The following is a 15,859-nucleotide window of genomic DNA, read 5'->3' as shown; positions in this document are numbered from 1 at the left end:
TTTTCCCAAAATAAAAAATACGGAAAAGTGGGGCGGGCGTATGTATTCAATCCCTTTGCTATGAAGCCCCTAAATAAGATCTGGTGCAAACAATTACCTTCAGAAGTCACATAATTAGTTAAATGAAGTCCACCTGTGTGCAATCTAAGTGTCACCACTCTTCCACAGGATCTTAGTATATATACACCTGTTCCAAAAGGCCCCAGACTCTGGAACACCGCTAAACAAGGGGCACCACCAAGGAAAGCGGCACCTTGAAGACCAAGAAGCTCTCCAAACAGGTCAGGGACAAAGTTGTGAAGTACAGATCAGGGTTGGATTATAAAAAAAGATCCAGAACTTTGAACATCCCACGGAGCACCATTAAATCCATTCTAAAAAATTGAAAGAATATGGCACCACAACAAACCTGCCAAGAGAGTGCCGCCCCCCAAAACTCACGGACCAGGCAAGGAGGGAATTAATCAGAGGCAACAAAGAGACCAAAGATAACCCTGAAGGGGCTGCAAAGCTCCACAGCGGAGATTGGAGTATCTGTCCATAGGATCACTTTAAGCCAAACACTCCACAGAGCTGGGCTTTACGGAAGAGTGGCCAGAAAAAAGCCATTGCTTAAAGAAAAAAAGAAGTAAACACATTTGGTGTTCGCCAAAAGGCATGTGGGAGACTCCCCAAACATATGGAAGAAGGTACTCTGGTCAGACGAGACTAAATACAGGGAAATTCTTGAGGGAAACCTGTTTCAGTCTTCCAGAGATTTGAGACTGGGATGGAGGTTCACCTTCCAGCAGGACATTGACCCTAAGCATACTGCTAAAGCAACACTTGAGTAGTTTAAGGGGAAACATTTAAATATCTTGGAATGGCCTAGTCAAAGCCCAGACCTCAATCCAATTGAGAATCTGTGGTATGACTTAAAGATTGCTGAACACCAGCGGAACCCATCCAACTTGAAGGAGCTGGAGCAGTTTTGCCTTGAGGAATGGGCAAAAATCACAGTGGCTACATGTGCCAAGCTTATAGAGACATACCCCAAGAGACTTGCAGCTGTAATTGCTGCAAAAAGTATTGCCTTTTGGGGCGTTATGCACGTACAAATAGTTATGCATGCTGAAGTTTTCAGTTTTTTGTCTTATTTGTTTGTTTCACAATTAAAAATATATTGCATCTTCAAATTGGTAAGCACGTTGTGTAAATCAAATGATACAACCCCCCCCCCCCCCCCTAAAATATCCATTTTAATTCCAGGTTGTAACAAAATAGGAAAAATGCCAAGGGAGTGAATACTTTCGCAAGCCACTGTATATACTAGTATTCAGACCCCTTGCCTTTTTCCACATTTTGTTACGTTACAGCCTTATTCTTGAATTGATTAAATTATCATTTTCCTCATCAATCTACACACAATAGCCCATAATGACAAACTGAAAACAGATTTATAGAAATTTGGAAAATGTATTAATAATAAAGAACAGAAATACCTGTCATTACTCTCCTGTGAGGATCCAAGGATCATGTTACAGTGGATGAGCTTTCAATAGAGCCCCCTCACCCGCGGGGGGGTTATGATAGCTCACGTCAATTGTAAATTGTAGGCAGCAGGCGATTCCTTTTGGTTTCTAGTTTGGGTAAATGAAATGTTTCTTTGTTACAGAAGAGTTTGCCTCCCAAAACTTCAACATCAAACAATTAACACTGGGACAATATATTTCAACATCCGAATGTTGGGAATGATAATAGGTGGAATATGGAAAATTGTCTATTTTGTGATGTCATTAAAATTGTCATAAAGACATTATAACGAAACATTACAATTACATTACTTGAAGAGTTTTTACACTGTGTATATCTGGTTTACATCCTTTACGTTGTGTAGAAAATATCAAGGATAACGAGAATGTGTTTGTGACGATAAGATTGTGATTTTAGTTCTCTAACAAGATCATAGTAAATTATCATACCTTACCTCGTAACTAGCCATCCCCAGGGAGCCCAGAGAGCGTGTCAGCATGACGTAAACTCCCCTTTTTACCCGAGGGTATAAAGGGTTGTGTTAAAAATTAACATATCAGACTAAAACAGACCACAGCTGCAGCGAGGTCTACGATCGTCACAACCCCGGAACGCAACACGAGTTTGAAGAAGACAAAAGAACCTCTCCAATGCTATGGTTGAGTAGCTGTTCTAAGTACTGTATCTAAGAAGGTGAATTTAAGTAGGACCATCCGGTTATTCTCTTCAAATCATCGTTGCCTACACTCCTTTCATCACCACTCTGGGATCATCAACACGGGTGATTAGTCGTCCTCAGGCGACCACTCTTCCAGAACGAGTGTAAGTAAACAGACAACTGAGAAGAAGGACATTGTGACCTCTTGTGGACAATCAGAGAAGAAGGCCATCCGAAATAAGAAGGCCCAATCAAACCCTTCTCAATGCATGTAAATAATGCACGTAAATACATGCATTACTTCTTACCCAAAAAAGCTAAAGGTATTAGGGCTACTCTAAGTGTAGTTTGCAAATGTATCCAAGTGTTGCTTCTCTTTCTCGCTTTCTCTCTCTAACTCTCCATCTTGTGTAACAAGTGTCATATTGTGTTAGTCCACTAGGGACCTGTTGTCATCGCATTAAGTTTCTAATCGATAACCTATACCGTGTGTATATCCTATGTTATCATTTCATTTCTTAATAAATAAATAATCAAATCAATTTGTGTGGTATAGAATGATCAGTAATACTCGGGTTTCTGCATATTCACGAAGTCTGCGATGTTCGAAATGAGACTCATATGAGGAAATTATTAATTAGTGACTTTTGATTTATATTGTATTTTTTATTTATTTTTAATTCCAGGCCCCCGTCCCCGCAGGAGAGCTTTTGCCTCTTGGTAGGCCGTCATTGTAAATAAGAATTTGTTCTTAACTGACTTGTCTGGTAAAATATATTTTTTTTAAAATTTGTTTAAAAAAAAAATGATATCTATATATTGTTGAGTTCATTCAGGAGACGGTAACTCGTTAAACAACTTTTCCCGTGGTGCGTGTTCCTAATGAGTTAATTGTTACGTGATTAATTTAATCTAATAACAACAAAACATAGTAGGTAATTATACGATGTATAACAGTCATCACATTAATGATAGTCATATCATGACATACCTTATTTACATAAGTATTCAGACAAGTGGTGTAGCTTCAGCCAGGGCAGCCAATGCAGTCGCACCAGGGTGAAAATCAGTAATGTATCAACACAAAAGTGGAAGGCCAAAAATGAGAAAGCAAAGGAGGTATCAAAATGCAGTTCAAGTGCAGCCATTGCTAGCACAAGCAATGTAGCGGGACCAGAAGAGGATGTAGGTTTATCATTGCCAGCAGCAGCTTTTAGCTGGTCAAGTGAGCCAAGGCCAAGCTGTTCCATTGTGCCAGAAGAAGCAACTTTGACAGAGGAGGATACAGGTTGTCAGGTATCGGTGGATACGACCCTGAGCACAAGCCAGGCCGGACAAGCTATTCCCGGGCCAGGCGGGGAGGAAGAGGAGCAGGGCGAGGCTAGAATCGTGGCGGCTGAGGAAACAGGTGGAAGTGGGACAGACAGCCTTTTTACCTATCCAACTGATGGGGCATTATGCAACAAATGTGGATGCAAAAGTTAAACGGCACGTTATTGCATTAGGCTCGTGTAAGCCTACTGGCCCATTCCCAAGAGCTGACGAAAGGCGGTATTTTTCCGAGTCGTATTACCCCACTACAACCAAGGCTGGAATCAAATTACCATGTACAATGCTATGTTATTCGGTCAAGCTAGATTGCGCGTATTGTTAGCCTTGCTGCCTGATCGGAGTGGCCTTTTCTTCTCTGATGCGTGGGTGAATGGGGTGAGAGATTGGCGCCATCTTACATCCAAAATAGCATGTCATGAGACATCCCAGATTCACATGGGTGCCTGTTTGGTATATGAGTAATGAAGCTCAATGGCACTATTGATGCAGAAATGGAGAGAGGCGTGCGTAACGCAGCACATTTCTGGTGACAGGTGTTGGAGCTCGTAGTTAATGTAACTCTCACACTTGCATCATGTAATTTGTCGTTCAGAGGGCACCATCGAAAGCTGGGGCAGGCCAACAGTGGGAATTTTATCAGTATAATTGAACTGCTGTCATTTTACGACCCAGTTCTGAAATAACTTTTAGAACGCCCTGCAGGATCCGTTAACTATCTCAGTCTTCAAATCCAAAATGAGGTGATTTATGTCTTAGCCGAGCGAGTGAAGTGTGACATTCAGGGAGAGATGCAGGAAGCCCCATTTTTTAAATATTATTATGGACACCACATGTGTCCAAAATAGACCAGTTAAACCAAGTTTATCGCTATGTGAGAGTGATGAGGGATGCAAATAATGTCGCCACAGATCTGACCATCACAGAGTCGTTTTGGGGATTTCTGGAGCTTCAACATAAAATCCTGGGCAGCATAGAGGATAATGGGCTGGATATTTCAAAATGTCGTGGGCAGGTGTATGATGGAGCTGCTAACATGAGTGGGGTTTATTCGGGTGTGCCGGCGAGAATATCCGAAAAAGAGCCGCTTGCTGTTTATGTGCATTGCGCAGCGCACCATCTTAACCTGGCTCTCAACGACTCTGTCAAAAATGTGCCAGAGATTAAACAGTTTTATGATACTGTTAAACTGTTATACACCTTCGGGCGTAGAATAAGGAGGGGGTCAATGTTGAGTGGTATACTTGATTTTGCATCAGAAAAATAAAATGTAACTCTAAAATGACTGTGTCCCACCCGCTGGTCATCTAGATACGAGTCCCTTGCCGCCATGAGATACAGATATGTGGACGTAATGAAGGCCCTCACTAAGATTGCGCTTTTAAGTGACAAGAAGGACGAGAGGGATGATGCAGCAGCACTGAAAATGTGATTTTTTTTTGTCGTTCTGCAGACTAAAGTTTTAGAAAATGTGAACGTTGTCTACAAAATGCTACATTCCAAAGACGCAGACCTGCACAGGGCAGTCAGCCTACTCAAGGACATGATAGAGGTCCTGTCCGGACTTTTTGAGAAGGCCAAAGTCACTGCGAGGACCCTTGCCACAAATGGGGAGCTCAGAACGCATTTGAAGACACTCGAAGAAGGAAGGCGAGGCGTCATTTTGATGAGCTATGCAAGGACAAGCGACTGTCTGATGGGAGAGTAGTTTTAGAGTCAATGTCTTTAATGCAAACCTTGACATCGTTATTCACCAGCTGTCAAACAGATTTAAAAGTCTGCGGGAAACATCGAGTCTGTTTGACTCCATCCATCCCACTACCCTGGCCAACGCAGATGATGCGCTCTACGAGACAGCCAGCCGGCTGACTGAACATTACAGCAAAGATAAATCAGCAAGCTTCCCTGGCCAATTACTCTCTTTCAGGGCCTGTTTTAAGAAGGAAATAACAAAGCACACTACAGTGAGAGACCTGGCCAAGATGCTCATTGTGGATTACAATTCAAGTCATTGCTACATTTGGGGAAGTAGTTACAGCGATGCTCCTTTTTATGACTCTGCCTGTAACTGTAGCCAGTGCCGATCGCTCCTTTTCCAAACTGAAAATAATTCAATCATACCTGAGGAGCAGCATGGGACAGGGGAGACTGAGGGGGTTGGCCATTCTGTCCATTGAAAACACCAGAGCCAGGACCATGGATTTGAATGCCATAGTCAACGAATTTGCAGAGCGCAAGGCCCGTCGAATGCCAATCAAATGAGTGAGTAAGCTTATATTTTTACAGGGCAGGCTACCCAGACAGCCTATATAAATCAAGCTTTATTGAGATTAATTGACATTGCTTGTCAATCTACGACTATGCTCGATCTGTCTTTGGAAACCATGTCCTGGTGCACGGCCGCTGAGCCATTTCATTGTCATCATAGCCTATAGGTTTATCTAGGCTATCAGAATAATAGTAAGCACATACGTATCATATACTGTTAAAAGGCATGCTGCCATTTAAGCAATCTGTTTGAATGCTCCACTTGATTGATTTGCTGGTGTTTTTGCTATAGGCCTCTGCGGGAGGCAGATCATTTGAAATACCGACATGTCAGTTTTGCCGCCGTGCGTAACTTCAGCGAGCATGTACTGGGTCATTAGCTGTGTTTTGGTGTTTCTGTCAAGAGATTGAGCTAAATATTTAGGTTTTATAATATAGGCTATTGCCTATTATTTGCAGATAAAATAGGGTGTTTTTTGACCGCTTTGTGCTTTCCGTGGTGCTGATCGACTTACACTGGTTAATTTCTGACCGCCGTCCATGGTGCTGAATATATTGGCTATATTGCGGCTTCTCTGGTAACAGCTTTAAATGTGCCCTCAGATTAGGTTCTGCTCTGCTGTTACAATGCTTAGTAATATTAACACACAGCCTTACCAACAAAATGATAAACATTTTAAGGGAAATATGGGTGGTGATAGGGGCCTGTAATTTATTTGGGCACCTGGGCCTGTCATGATTAAGCTACGCTACTGATTCAGACCCTTTGCTGTAATAATTGAAATTGAGCTCAGGTGCATCCTGTTTCCATTGATCATCCTTGAGATGTTTTTACAACTTGATTGGAGTCCACCTGTGGTAAATTACATTGATTGTGCATGATTTGGAAAGGCACACACAACCAAGCCATGAGGTCGAAGGAATTATCTATAGAGCTCAGAGACAGGATTGTGTCGAGGCACAGGTCTGGGAAAGGGTACCAAAAGAATTATGCAGCGTTGAAGGTCCCCAAGAACACAGTGGCCTCCATCATTCTTAAATGGAAGAAGTTTAGAACCACAAAGACTCTTCCTAGAGCTGGCTTCCCGGCCAAACTGAGCAATCAGAGTAGAAGGTCTTTAGTCAGGGAGGTGACCAAGAACCCGATGGTCACTCCGGCAGAGCTCTGGAGTTCCTTCGTGGAGATGGGAGAACCTTCCAGAAGGACAACCATTTCTGCAGCACTCCACCAATCAGGCCTTTATGGTAGAGTGGCCAGACGGAAGCCACTCCTTAGTACAATGCACATGACAGCCCGCTTTAAGTTTTCCAAAAGGCACCTAAAGGACTTCCAGACCATGAGAAATACGATTCTCTGGTCTTATGAAACCAAGACTGAACTCTTTGGCCTGATTGTCAAGCGTCACGTCTGGAGGAAACCTGGCACCATCCCTACGGTGAAGCATGGTGGTGCCAACATCATGCTCTGGGGATGTTTTTCAGCGGCAGGTACTGGGAGACTAGTCAGGATTGAGGGAAAGATGAATGGAGCAAAGTACAGAGAGATCCTTGATGAAAACCTGCTCCAGAGCACTCAGGACCTCAGACTGGGGCGAAGGTTCACCTTCCAACAGGACAACGGCCCTAAGCACACAGCCAAGGAGTGGTTTTGGGACAAGTCTCTGAATGTCCTTGAGTGGCCTAGCCAGAACCCAATCGAACATCTCTGGAGAGACCTGAAAATGGCTGTGCAGCGATGCTCCCCATCCAATGTGACAGAGCTTGAGAGGATCTGCAGAGAAGAATGGGAGAAACTCCCCAAACACAGGTGTTCCAATCTTGTAGCGTCATACCCGAGGATGTAATCGCTGCCAAAGCTGCTTCAACAAAGTACTGAGTAAAGGGTCTTAATACTTATGTAAATGTGATTATTTATTTTTAATAGATTTGATAAAATTTCTAAACCTGTTTTGCTTTGTCATTTTTGGGTATTGTGTGTAGATTGACTAGGGGGAAAAAACAATTTAATCTATTTTATAATAAGGCTGTAACGTAACAAAATGTGGAAAAATTCAAGCGGTCTGAATACGGTCTTATTTTGGTCATATTGGTCCGCACGCCTATAAAATGGGGGCCACATTTTGCCCATCCTGATTTACATGATGAGATTAGTATTTTATAGACAAAGGAGCGAGATTAGTTTTATTTGTCATATGCCAGCCAAGCATCGGTTTTCATGTCACCAGAATAAGACACCTCAATATTTATTGGAAAGGAGCATTAAGCTTATCACCTTGCACTTTCACCACCCTGTGAACCTCATCATAATTTGTCATCTATAGCTTAATAAACTGCATCCTTTCCTGTCATCGCATGACTCCATGTTTACTTTGATATGATGGTTATTATATCAATATTTGCACATTAGTGCTTTCACCGACAATTATCGCATAATTAATTTTACTGACACAAAAAGATCCCAACTTGTCTAGCATATTTTGTTCTGTCTACATTTTGAAAGTTTACTGAAAAATGTTCTGTTTCCATCAGGCCTGTCATGACATTTTGTATCTGATGTACTTTACTCACATAAAAAGGTTGGATTTAAACATGCTTAATGCCCCCAAAAAATCCTACAAATGATTTGCCTCCTTTTAAAGATCATCGGGTTTCCAAGCCCAAAAACATCATCATGGTGTCTTTTTGTTCTAGTTTCATGAGGAATCATCAGTAAAGCCTTTTATCCCACTACTATAATTTGGTCGGCAGGTAGCCTAGTGGTTAGAGCGTTGGGCCAGTAACCGAAAGGTTGCAAGATTGAATCCCTGAGCTGACAAGGTACATATCTGTCATTCTTCCCCTGAACAAGGCAGTTAACCCACTGTTCCTAGGCCGTCATTGTAAATAAGAATTTGTTCTTAACTGGCTTCCCTAGTTAAGTAAAGGTAAATAACTAGCCTCAATTGTTCAACACTAGCCTCTTACAATGAAACATGTCTAAACATACAATGTACATGTCTAACATAATTTTTCTACAGGAAAAATTAGCCTTTCTAATATCAATTTTTTTAGCACAGATTTCGCCAACATTCCTAACCTCTTTTTTTACATTTTATTGAACCTATATTTTATCAGGGAGTCATACTGAGACCAAGGTCTCTTTTACAGATGAGCCCTGAATTACATAAATTACAGTAAATACACACATCCACATAAATACAAAATGCAAGCAGGTCTTGATACCTGAATACACTTGAAAGTGATTTGTTCATGACGTAGAATATCTGTTATATTCAGTTTTCTCTATTACTTCAGACTTCCAATGTTTGCTTGCCTCCAAACACTGAACATTTAATTTGGTCTCATTCACTCTATATCACAGGGGGGTTTGCCATTGTGTTCCTGGTACGAACCAGCCAGGGGCTCCGCTGTGCCCTCAAGAGGATGTATGTCAACAATGAGCACGACCTGCAGGTGTGCAAGCGAGAGATCCAGATTATGGTGAGTTGCTGTGGGATTACACCACGGCATGCTTGAAAAGGGAGCTATTATGTCTAGTTCTCTCCTTTGCTCACATGAAAACACATGCATGACACGCATACAGGCAGCTCTACAAACTCTGCAGCACCTTATGTATCAGCAACGATGATTTGCAACCATATTTTCCTCAGGAGACAAAGTTTGAATTTGAGTGGCATGATAATGTTCACTCTGTCTTTTTAATGTAATGTGGTTGTCCTTGTGCTCTCGCAGAAGGACCTGGTCGGCCATAAGAACATCGTTGGCTATCTGGACTCTAGTATCACTACTTGTGGAGGAGGAGATGTGTGGGAAGTGCTCATCCTCATGGACTACTGTAAAGGTGAGTGCTTACTGAAGGATCTGTGTTCAATCAAGTGTAGTTCAGTCCTCAAAAGTGACTATGAAAGATAGAAATAAAGGCGGGCCACTGTCACTCCACTTGTAGTCCACATGAGGGCGCTGTCTGTCTATATTCTGTCCTCCGTATAGGTCTACCGCTAGTGTGGTGACTTTCTTTAAATGTTGTGTTTAACCGTTCAGTTTTTCCACAAAAAAATGTGAAGGTGTAGATAATGTGATTGTTTAAGTGTATCTCTAGGAAATACTTGTTTTAAATCAAAGCCCTGTTTTTTCAGGACAGTTCAGATCAAACCATTTTTTTTACTTCTGTCTTTGTATCTTTGCAACTCATTTGACTTCTGTGCTGCACCAGGTTTTTTTTCCCAGGATGTGAATGCATGTTCAAACTTACAGTTCTAAAAACCTACCCTCTTTAAGAAAAATATGTGTTTCCTTTGAACTGTGAATGTTGCCACTCTTTTGTGAGTGTTATTATCCATTGTGACATTGGGCTTTCTAGCACTCTTTCACTCCAAGGCTAACTTTACTTATCACGCTAACAGCTAGTCAAGCACGGCCAATCTGGGGTCATATATTTCATTCTTCCTTTCGTTCGCAGAATAATTTGCTCTTAATAATGGAATGATAGAGCAGCCTAACCTTTTCCGCTCTATGGGAGAACTGTCACAATGAAGAGGACACTTAAGTGTTCATTGAAAGACAACACATGTCTGAAATGATTAAAAAGTTGTGAGGTTATGAATTGGCTCTTTAAGTTTTGTGTATTGGACAATTTTTGATTTAATTTTATCTCTGTGGCTCAACCTTGAAGACCATACATACTGTAGAGACGGTTTTATAAATCTATCAATATGTTGATAATACAATGTTTGATATACTGTACAGTAGATCCTACTTCTCAGACTGCATTTCCTTCAGTGAGCTTTATCCCGATTTTTATACCGTCATACCGTTTCTGTACCATACCGGGGTGTACGATTTTACCAATTGTGCACACAAGGGGCGCTATTTCAACAAAAAACAAATAAATATATATATTTTAACTCAGCAAAAAACAAAACGCCCCTTTTTCAGGACCCTGTTTTTCAAAGATAATTCGTAAAAATCCAAATACCTTCACAGATCTTCATTGTAAAGGGTTTAAACACTGTTTCCCATGCTTGTTCAATAAACAATTAATGAACATGCACCTGTGGAACGGTCATTAAGAAACTAACAGCTTACAGACGGTAGGTAATTAAGGTCACAGTTATGAAAACTTAGGACACTAAAGAGGCCTTTCTACTGACTCTGAAAAAGACCAAAAGAAAGATTCCCAGGGTCCCTGTTCATCTGCATGAACGTGCCTTAGGCATGCTGCAAGGAGGCATGAGGACTACAGATGTGGCCAGGGCAATAGATTGCAATGTCCGTACTGTGAGACGCCTAAGACAGCACTACAGGGAGACAGGACAGACAGCTAATTGTCCTCGCAGTGTAACAATACATGCACAGGATCGGTACATCCGAACATCACACCTGCGGGACAGGTACACGATGGCAACAACAGCTGCCCGAGTTACACCAGGAACGCACAATCCCTCCATCAGTGCTCAGACTGTCCGTAATGGGCTGAGAGAGGCTGGACTGATGGCTTGTAGGCCTGTTGTAAGGCAGGTCCTCACCAGACATCACCGGCAACAACGTCGCCTATGGGCACAAACCCACCGTCGCTGCACCAGACAGGACTGGCAAAAAGTGCTCTTCTCTAAAGAGTTGCGGTTTTGTCACATCAGTGGTGATGGTTCAGATTCACATTTATCTTTGAAGTAATGAGCGTTACACTTTTAGCCACTTAGCTAGCAAGTTAGCAAACCAAATGCATAGCTGAGCTGGATGTAATTTATTTGACACATCTTAGATTTTTTATAGTTCTACTTAACTTATAGTTAGTTATAAGCAGTGGCGCAGCACGCACCCCAGCAGCCCACTGCGATATTGAAAATCATATTGTCGGTATTTTGAAACACCCTGGTATACGGTATATTGCCCAAGCCTAGTGAGCTTCCACATCACAGCTATATAACACCATGTGCAACCTCTGAGTAAAGGCCCAAGTGTGAAGTGGTCATTTTGTGAAGTGGTCATTTTAGATTATCAAGAGACTGAGTGTCTGAGTGCAAGATAGGTTTGACAGAGTGTGGCTGTAAACTCCATTCCCAGTGTGTGTTCAGTTATGAAATTGTGTGGTGTATCTTTGTAGGAGGCCAGGTGGTGAACCTGATGAACCAACGTCTGCAGACAGGCTTCACCGAGGCAGAGGTACTGCAGATCTTCTGTGATACGTGTGACGCCGTGTCTCGACTGCACCAGGGCAAGACACCCATCATCCACAGGGACCTTAAGGTATGGGGAGAACAGATGTAGGATCTTAAATTGATCCCCCGGTTGCAGGGGAACTTTCCTGCATTGCGGGAAATTTAAAACTTATAGTGTATTTGAGGTTTAAAAAAGCTTCTGAAGTTTGTAATTTCCACTTTGACATTTCAGACATGATTTTCCATTACGAAAAATGTATCAACCCCCCCCAAAATTCCATTAATTATAATTCACATGAAAATTCACTGTTGCTGCAGGATTATTTTCCTGCTGTAGCAAACTGGCTCAAATTAAGATCCTACATCTGTAGGACCCCTCTCCTGTGTTTTCTCCCACCTCCCTTCTCTGCTGTTGCTCCCTCTCTCCTCATCTTCTTCTTGGCTTAGTCTTGCTGTTATATAGGCAAGCTGTTACCGATATTTATATATGCCATTCAGCAGACACCTTTTTTTATCCAATTCACGTTATAGATTTTTTAAATAGCAGCCATTACGTGACTCATTCTGTAGTTCTCTGGCTCTGTTTGACTCTTCTTCTCCTTTGTGTTTCTGCAGGTTGAAAACATCCTATTACATGATAAGGGTCACTACGTGCTGTGTGACTTCGGAAGCGCCACCAATAAGTTCCAGAACCCACAGACCGAAGGAGTGCCGGTAGTCGATGAGGAAATAAAAAAGTTTGTGAACCTACAGTCAGAAGTTTACATACAACTTAGCCAAATACATTTAAACTCAGTTTTTCACATTTCCTGAAATTTAATCCTAGTAAAAATTGCCCTGTCTTGGGTCAGTTAGGATCACCACTTTATTTTAAGAATGTGAAATGTCAGAATAATAGTGGAGAGAATGATTTATTTCAGCTTTTATTTCTTTCATCACATTCCCAGTGGGTCAGAAGTTTACATACACTCAATTAGTATTTGGTAGAATTGCCTTTAAATTGTTTAATTTGGGTCAAACGTTTCGGGTAGCTTTCCACAAGCTTCCCACAATAAGTTGGGTGAATTTTGGCCCATTCCTCCTGACAGAGCTGGTGTAACTGAGTCAGGGTTGTAGGCCTCCTTCCTCGCACATGCTTTTTCAGTTCTGCCCACAAATTTTCTATAGGATTGAGGTCAGGGCTTTGTGAAGGCCACTCCAATACCTTGACTTTGTTGTCCTTAAGTCATTTTGCCACAACTTTGGAAGTATGCTTGGGGTCATTGTCCATTTGGAAGACCCATTTGCGACTAAGCTTTAACTTCCTGACTGATGTCTTGAGATATTGCTTCAATATATCCACATAATTTCACTACCTCATGATGCCATCTATTTTGTGAAGTGCACCAGTCCCTCCTGCAGCAAAGCACCCCCACAACATGATGCTGCCACCCCCGTGCTTCACGGTTGGGATGGTGTTCTTCGGCTTGCAAGCCTCCCCTTTTTCCTCCAAACATAACGATGGTCATTATGGCCAAACAGCTCTATTTTTGTTTCATCAGACCAGAGGACATTTCTCTAAAAAGTACAGTTGCACACCGTAGTCTGTTTTTTTGTGGAGGTTTTGGAGCAGTGGCTTCTTCCTTGCTGAGCGAACTTTCAGGTTATGTCGTTATAGGACTTGTTTTACTGTGGATATAGATACTTTTGTACCTGTTTCCTCCAGCATCTTCACAAGGTCCTTTGCTGTTGTTCTTGGATTGATTTGCACTTTTCGCACCAAAGTACGTTCATCTCTAGGAGACAGAATGTGTCTCCTTTCTGAGCGGTATGACGGCTGCGTGGTCCCATGGTATTTATACTTGCGTACTATTGTTTGTACAGATGAACGTGGTACCTTCAGGCGTTTGGAAATTGCTCCCCAGGATGAACCACACTTGTGGAGGTCTAAAAAATGTTTTCTGAGGTCTTGGCTGATTTCTTTTGATTTTCCCATGATGTCTAGCAATGAGGCACTGAGTTTGAAGGTAGGCCTTGAAATACATCCACAGGTACACCTCCAATTGACTCAAATGATGTCAATTAACCTATCAGAAGTTTCTAAAGCCATGGCATAATTTTCTGGAATTTTCCAAGCTGTTTAAAGGCACAGTCAACTGTGATACAGTGAATTATAAGTGAAAAAATCTGTCTGTAACTGTAGGAAAAATTACTTGTGTCATGCACAAAGTAGATGTCTTAACCGACTTGCCAAAACTATAGTTTGTTAACAAGAAATTTGTGAAGTGGTGAAAAACGAGTTTTAGTGACTCCAACCTAAGTGTATGTAAACTTCTGACTTCAACTGAATATGTGTACCATTTCCTGCCATTTCATTACTTTTGAAAAAAACTTTTTTACAGCCATAGAAAAGTCCTTTCAAAGTCCACCTGAGCCGAGCCTTTTCGAATTTAGTGTTAGTTAGATAAAGCTTATGATGTTCTTAATCTTCCTGTTTGTGACCTTGTGCTGTTCTCTCTCAGGTACACCACTTTGTCATATCGTGCTCCTGAGATGGTAAACCTCTACAACAGCAAGATTATCACTACTAAAGCTGACATATGGGTGAGTGGACGTTGTATTTTAGATCTAGGCTTTAGTCATGGTTTCAGTGCCAGCTTCTGATTTGTATGGGGCTTTTATACAATAAACTTTTCAGCAATTTGTCACAGAATACCCATGAAAATTTTATAAAATATAGATAAACTAAATGAAAACTTATAGCAAGTCTTTGGCAAGTGGCAGTGGCAAGAGGAATCTCAGGTAGTTGGTACAGTAGGACATTTGAAAAGACATAATTGTGTAGAGAAGCCTTTTCCCATGTTGTTTCTCAAGGCATTTGGATGTTTGTTCTAAATGTTATGTAACTTAATTAGTGTGTGTTGTGTGTGTGTGTGGAGGCAGGTAGCCTAGAGGTTAAGAGCATTGGGCCAGTAACCAAAATGTTGCTGGTTCGAATCCCAGAGCTGACTAGGTGAAAAATCTGTCGATGTGCCTTTGAGTAAGGCACTTAACCCTAATTGCTCCTGTAAGTTGCTCTGGATAACAGGGTCTGCTAAATGACGTGTGTGTGTGTGTGTGTGTGTGTGTGTGTGTGTGTGTGTGTGTGTGTGTGTGTGTGTGTGTGTGTGTGTGTGTGTGTGTGTGTGTGTGTGTGTGTGTGTGTGTGTGTGTGTGTGTGTGTGTGTGTGTGTGTGCTCCCTCCCTCCAGGCGATGGGCTGTTTGCTGTATAAGCTGTGCTACTTCACTCTACCCTTTGGGGAGAGCCAGGTGGCCATCTGTGATGGCAGTTTCACCATTCCTGACAATTCCCGCTACTCCTACGATCTGCACTGCCTCATCCGTCAGTGTTCCACTACTCACTGTATCTGCTATGAAAATTAGTGTAGATTCTATAGTGCCATTACTATTTTAGAAGTACACTATATATACAAAAGTATGTGGACACCCCTTCAAATTAGTGGATTTGGCTGTTTTAGCCACACCCATTGGCTGACAGGGGTATAAAATCGAGCACACAGCCATGCTATCTCCATAGACAAACACTGGCAGTAGAATGGCCTTACTGAAGAGCTCAGTGACTTTCAACGTGGCACCGTCATAGGATGCCACCTTTCCAACAAATCAGTGAAATGTTTGCCCTGTAAGAGCTGCCCCGGTCAACTGTAAGCGGTGTTATTGTGAAGTAGAAACATCTAAGAGCAACAATGGCTCAGCCTTGAAGCGATAGGCAACACAAGCTCACAGAATGGGACTGCCGACTGCTGAAGCGAGTCGTGTTTAAAAATCGTCTGTCCTCCGTTGCAACACTCACTACCGAGTTCCAAACTGTCTCTGAATGTAACATCAGCACAAAGCTGTTCGTCGGGGGCTTCAGGAAATGAGTTTCCATGGCCAAGCAGCCGCACACAAGCC

The 15,859-nt window shown here is 42.0% G+C and overlaps 1 protein-coding gene across 15 annotated transcripts in view; it reads left to right on the top strand.

The window, feature by feature from the left end:
* The window catches only part of LOC115149160 (AP2-associated protein kinase 1), a 119,195-nt gene that overhangs the window by 6,683 nt on the left and 96,653 nt on the right, over positions 1 to 15,859 (top strand). For all 15 annotated transcript variants that reach the window (XR_003866809.1, XR_003866811.1, XR_003866810.1 and 12 more), the window contains exons 2-7: positions 9,129 to 9,247; positions 9,500 to 9,608; positions 11,871 to 12,013; positions 12,541 to 12,662; positions 14,427 to 14,508; positions 15,155 to 15,287. Coding sequence is in view for 10 of the 15 variants with exons in the window: in XM_029691745.1 (XP_029547605.1) it covers positions 9,129 to 9,247; positions 9,500 to 9,608; positions 11,871 to 12,013; positions 12,541 to 12,662; positions 14,427 to 14,508; positions 15,155 to 15,287 (708 nt within the window). In the remaining 5 variants the exon portion in view is untranslated. The remainder of the gene's footprint in view (positions 1 to 9,128; positions 9,248 to 9,499; positions 9,609 to 11,870; positions 12,014 to 12,540; positions 12,663 to 14,426; positions 14,509 to 15,154; positions 15,288 to 15,859) is intronic.

Source organism: Salmo trutta, chromosome 15 (genome assembly GCF_901001165.1).
Source record: "Salmo trutta chromosome 15, fSalTru1.1, whole genome shotgun sequence".
NCBI lineage: Eukaryota > Metazoa > Chordata > Actinopteri > Salmoniformes > Salmonidae > Salmo > Salmo trutta.
This window is presented reverse-complemented; position numbering and strand designations above follow the sequence as displayed.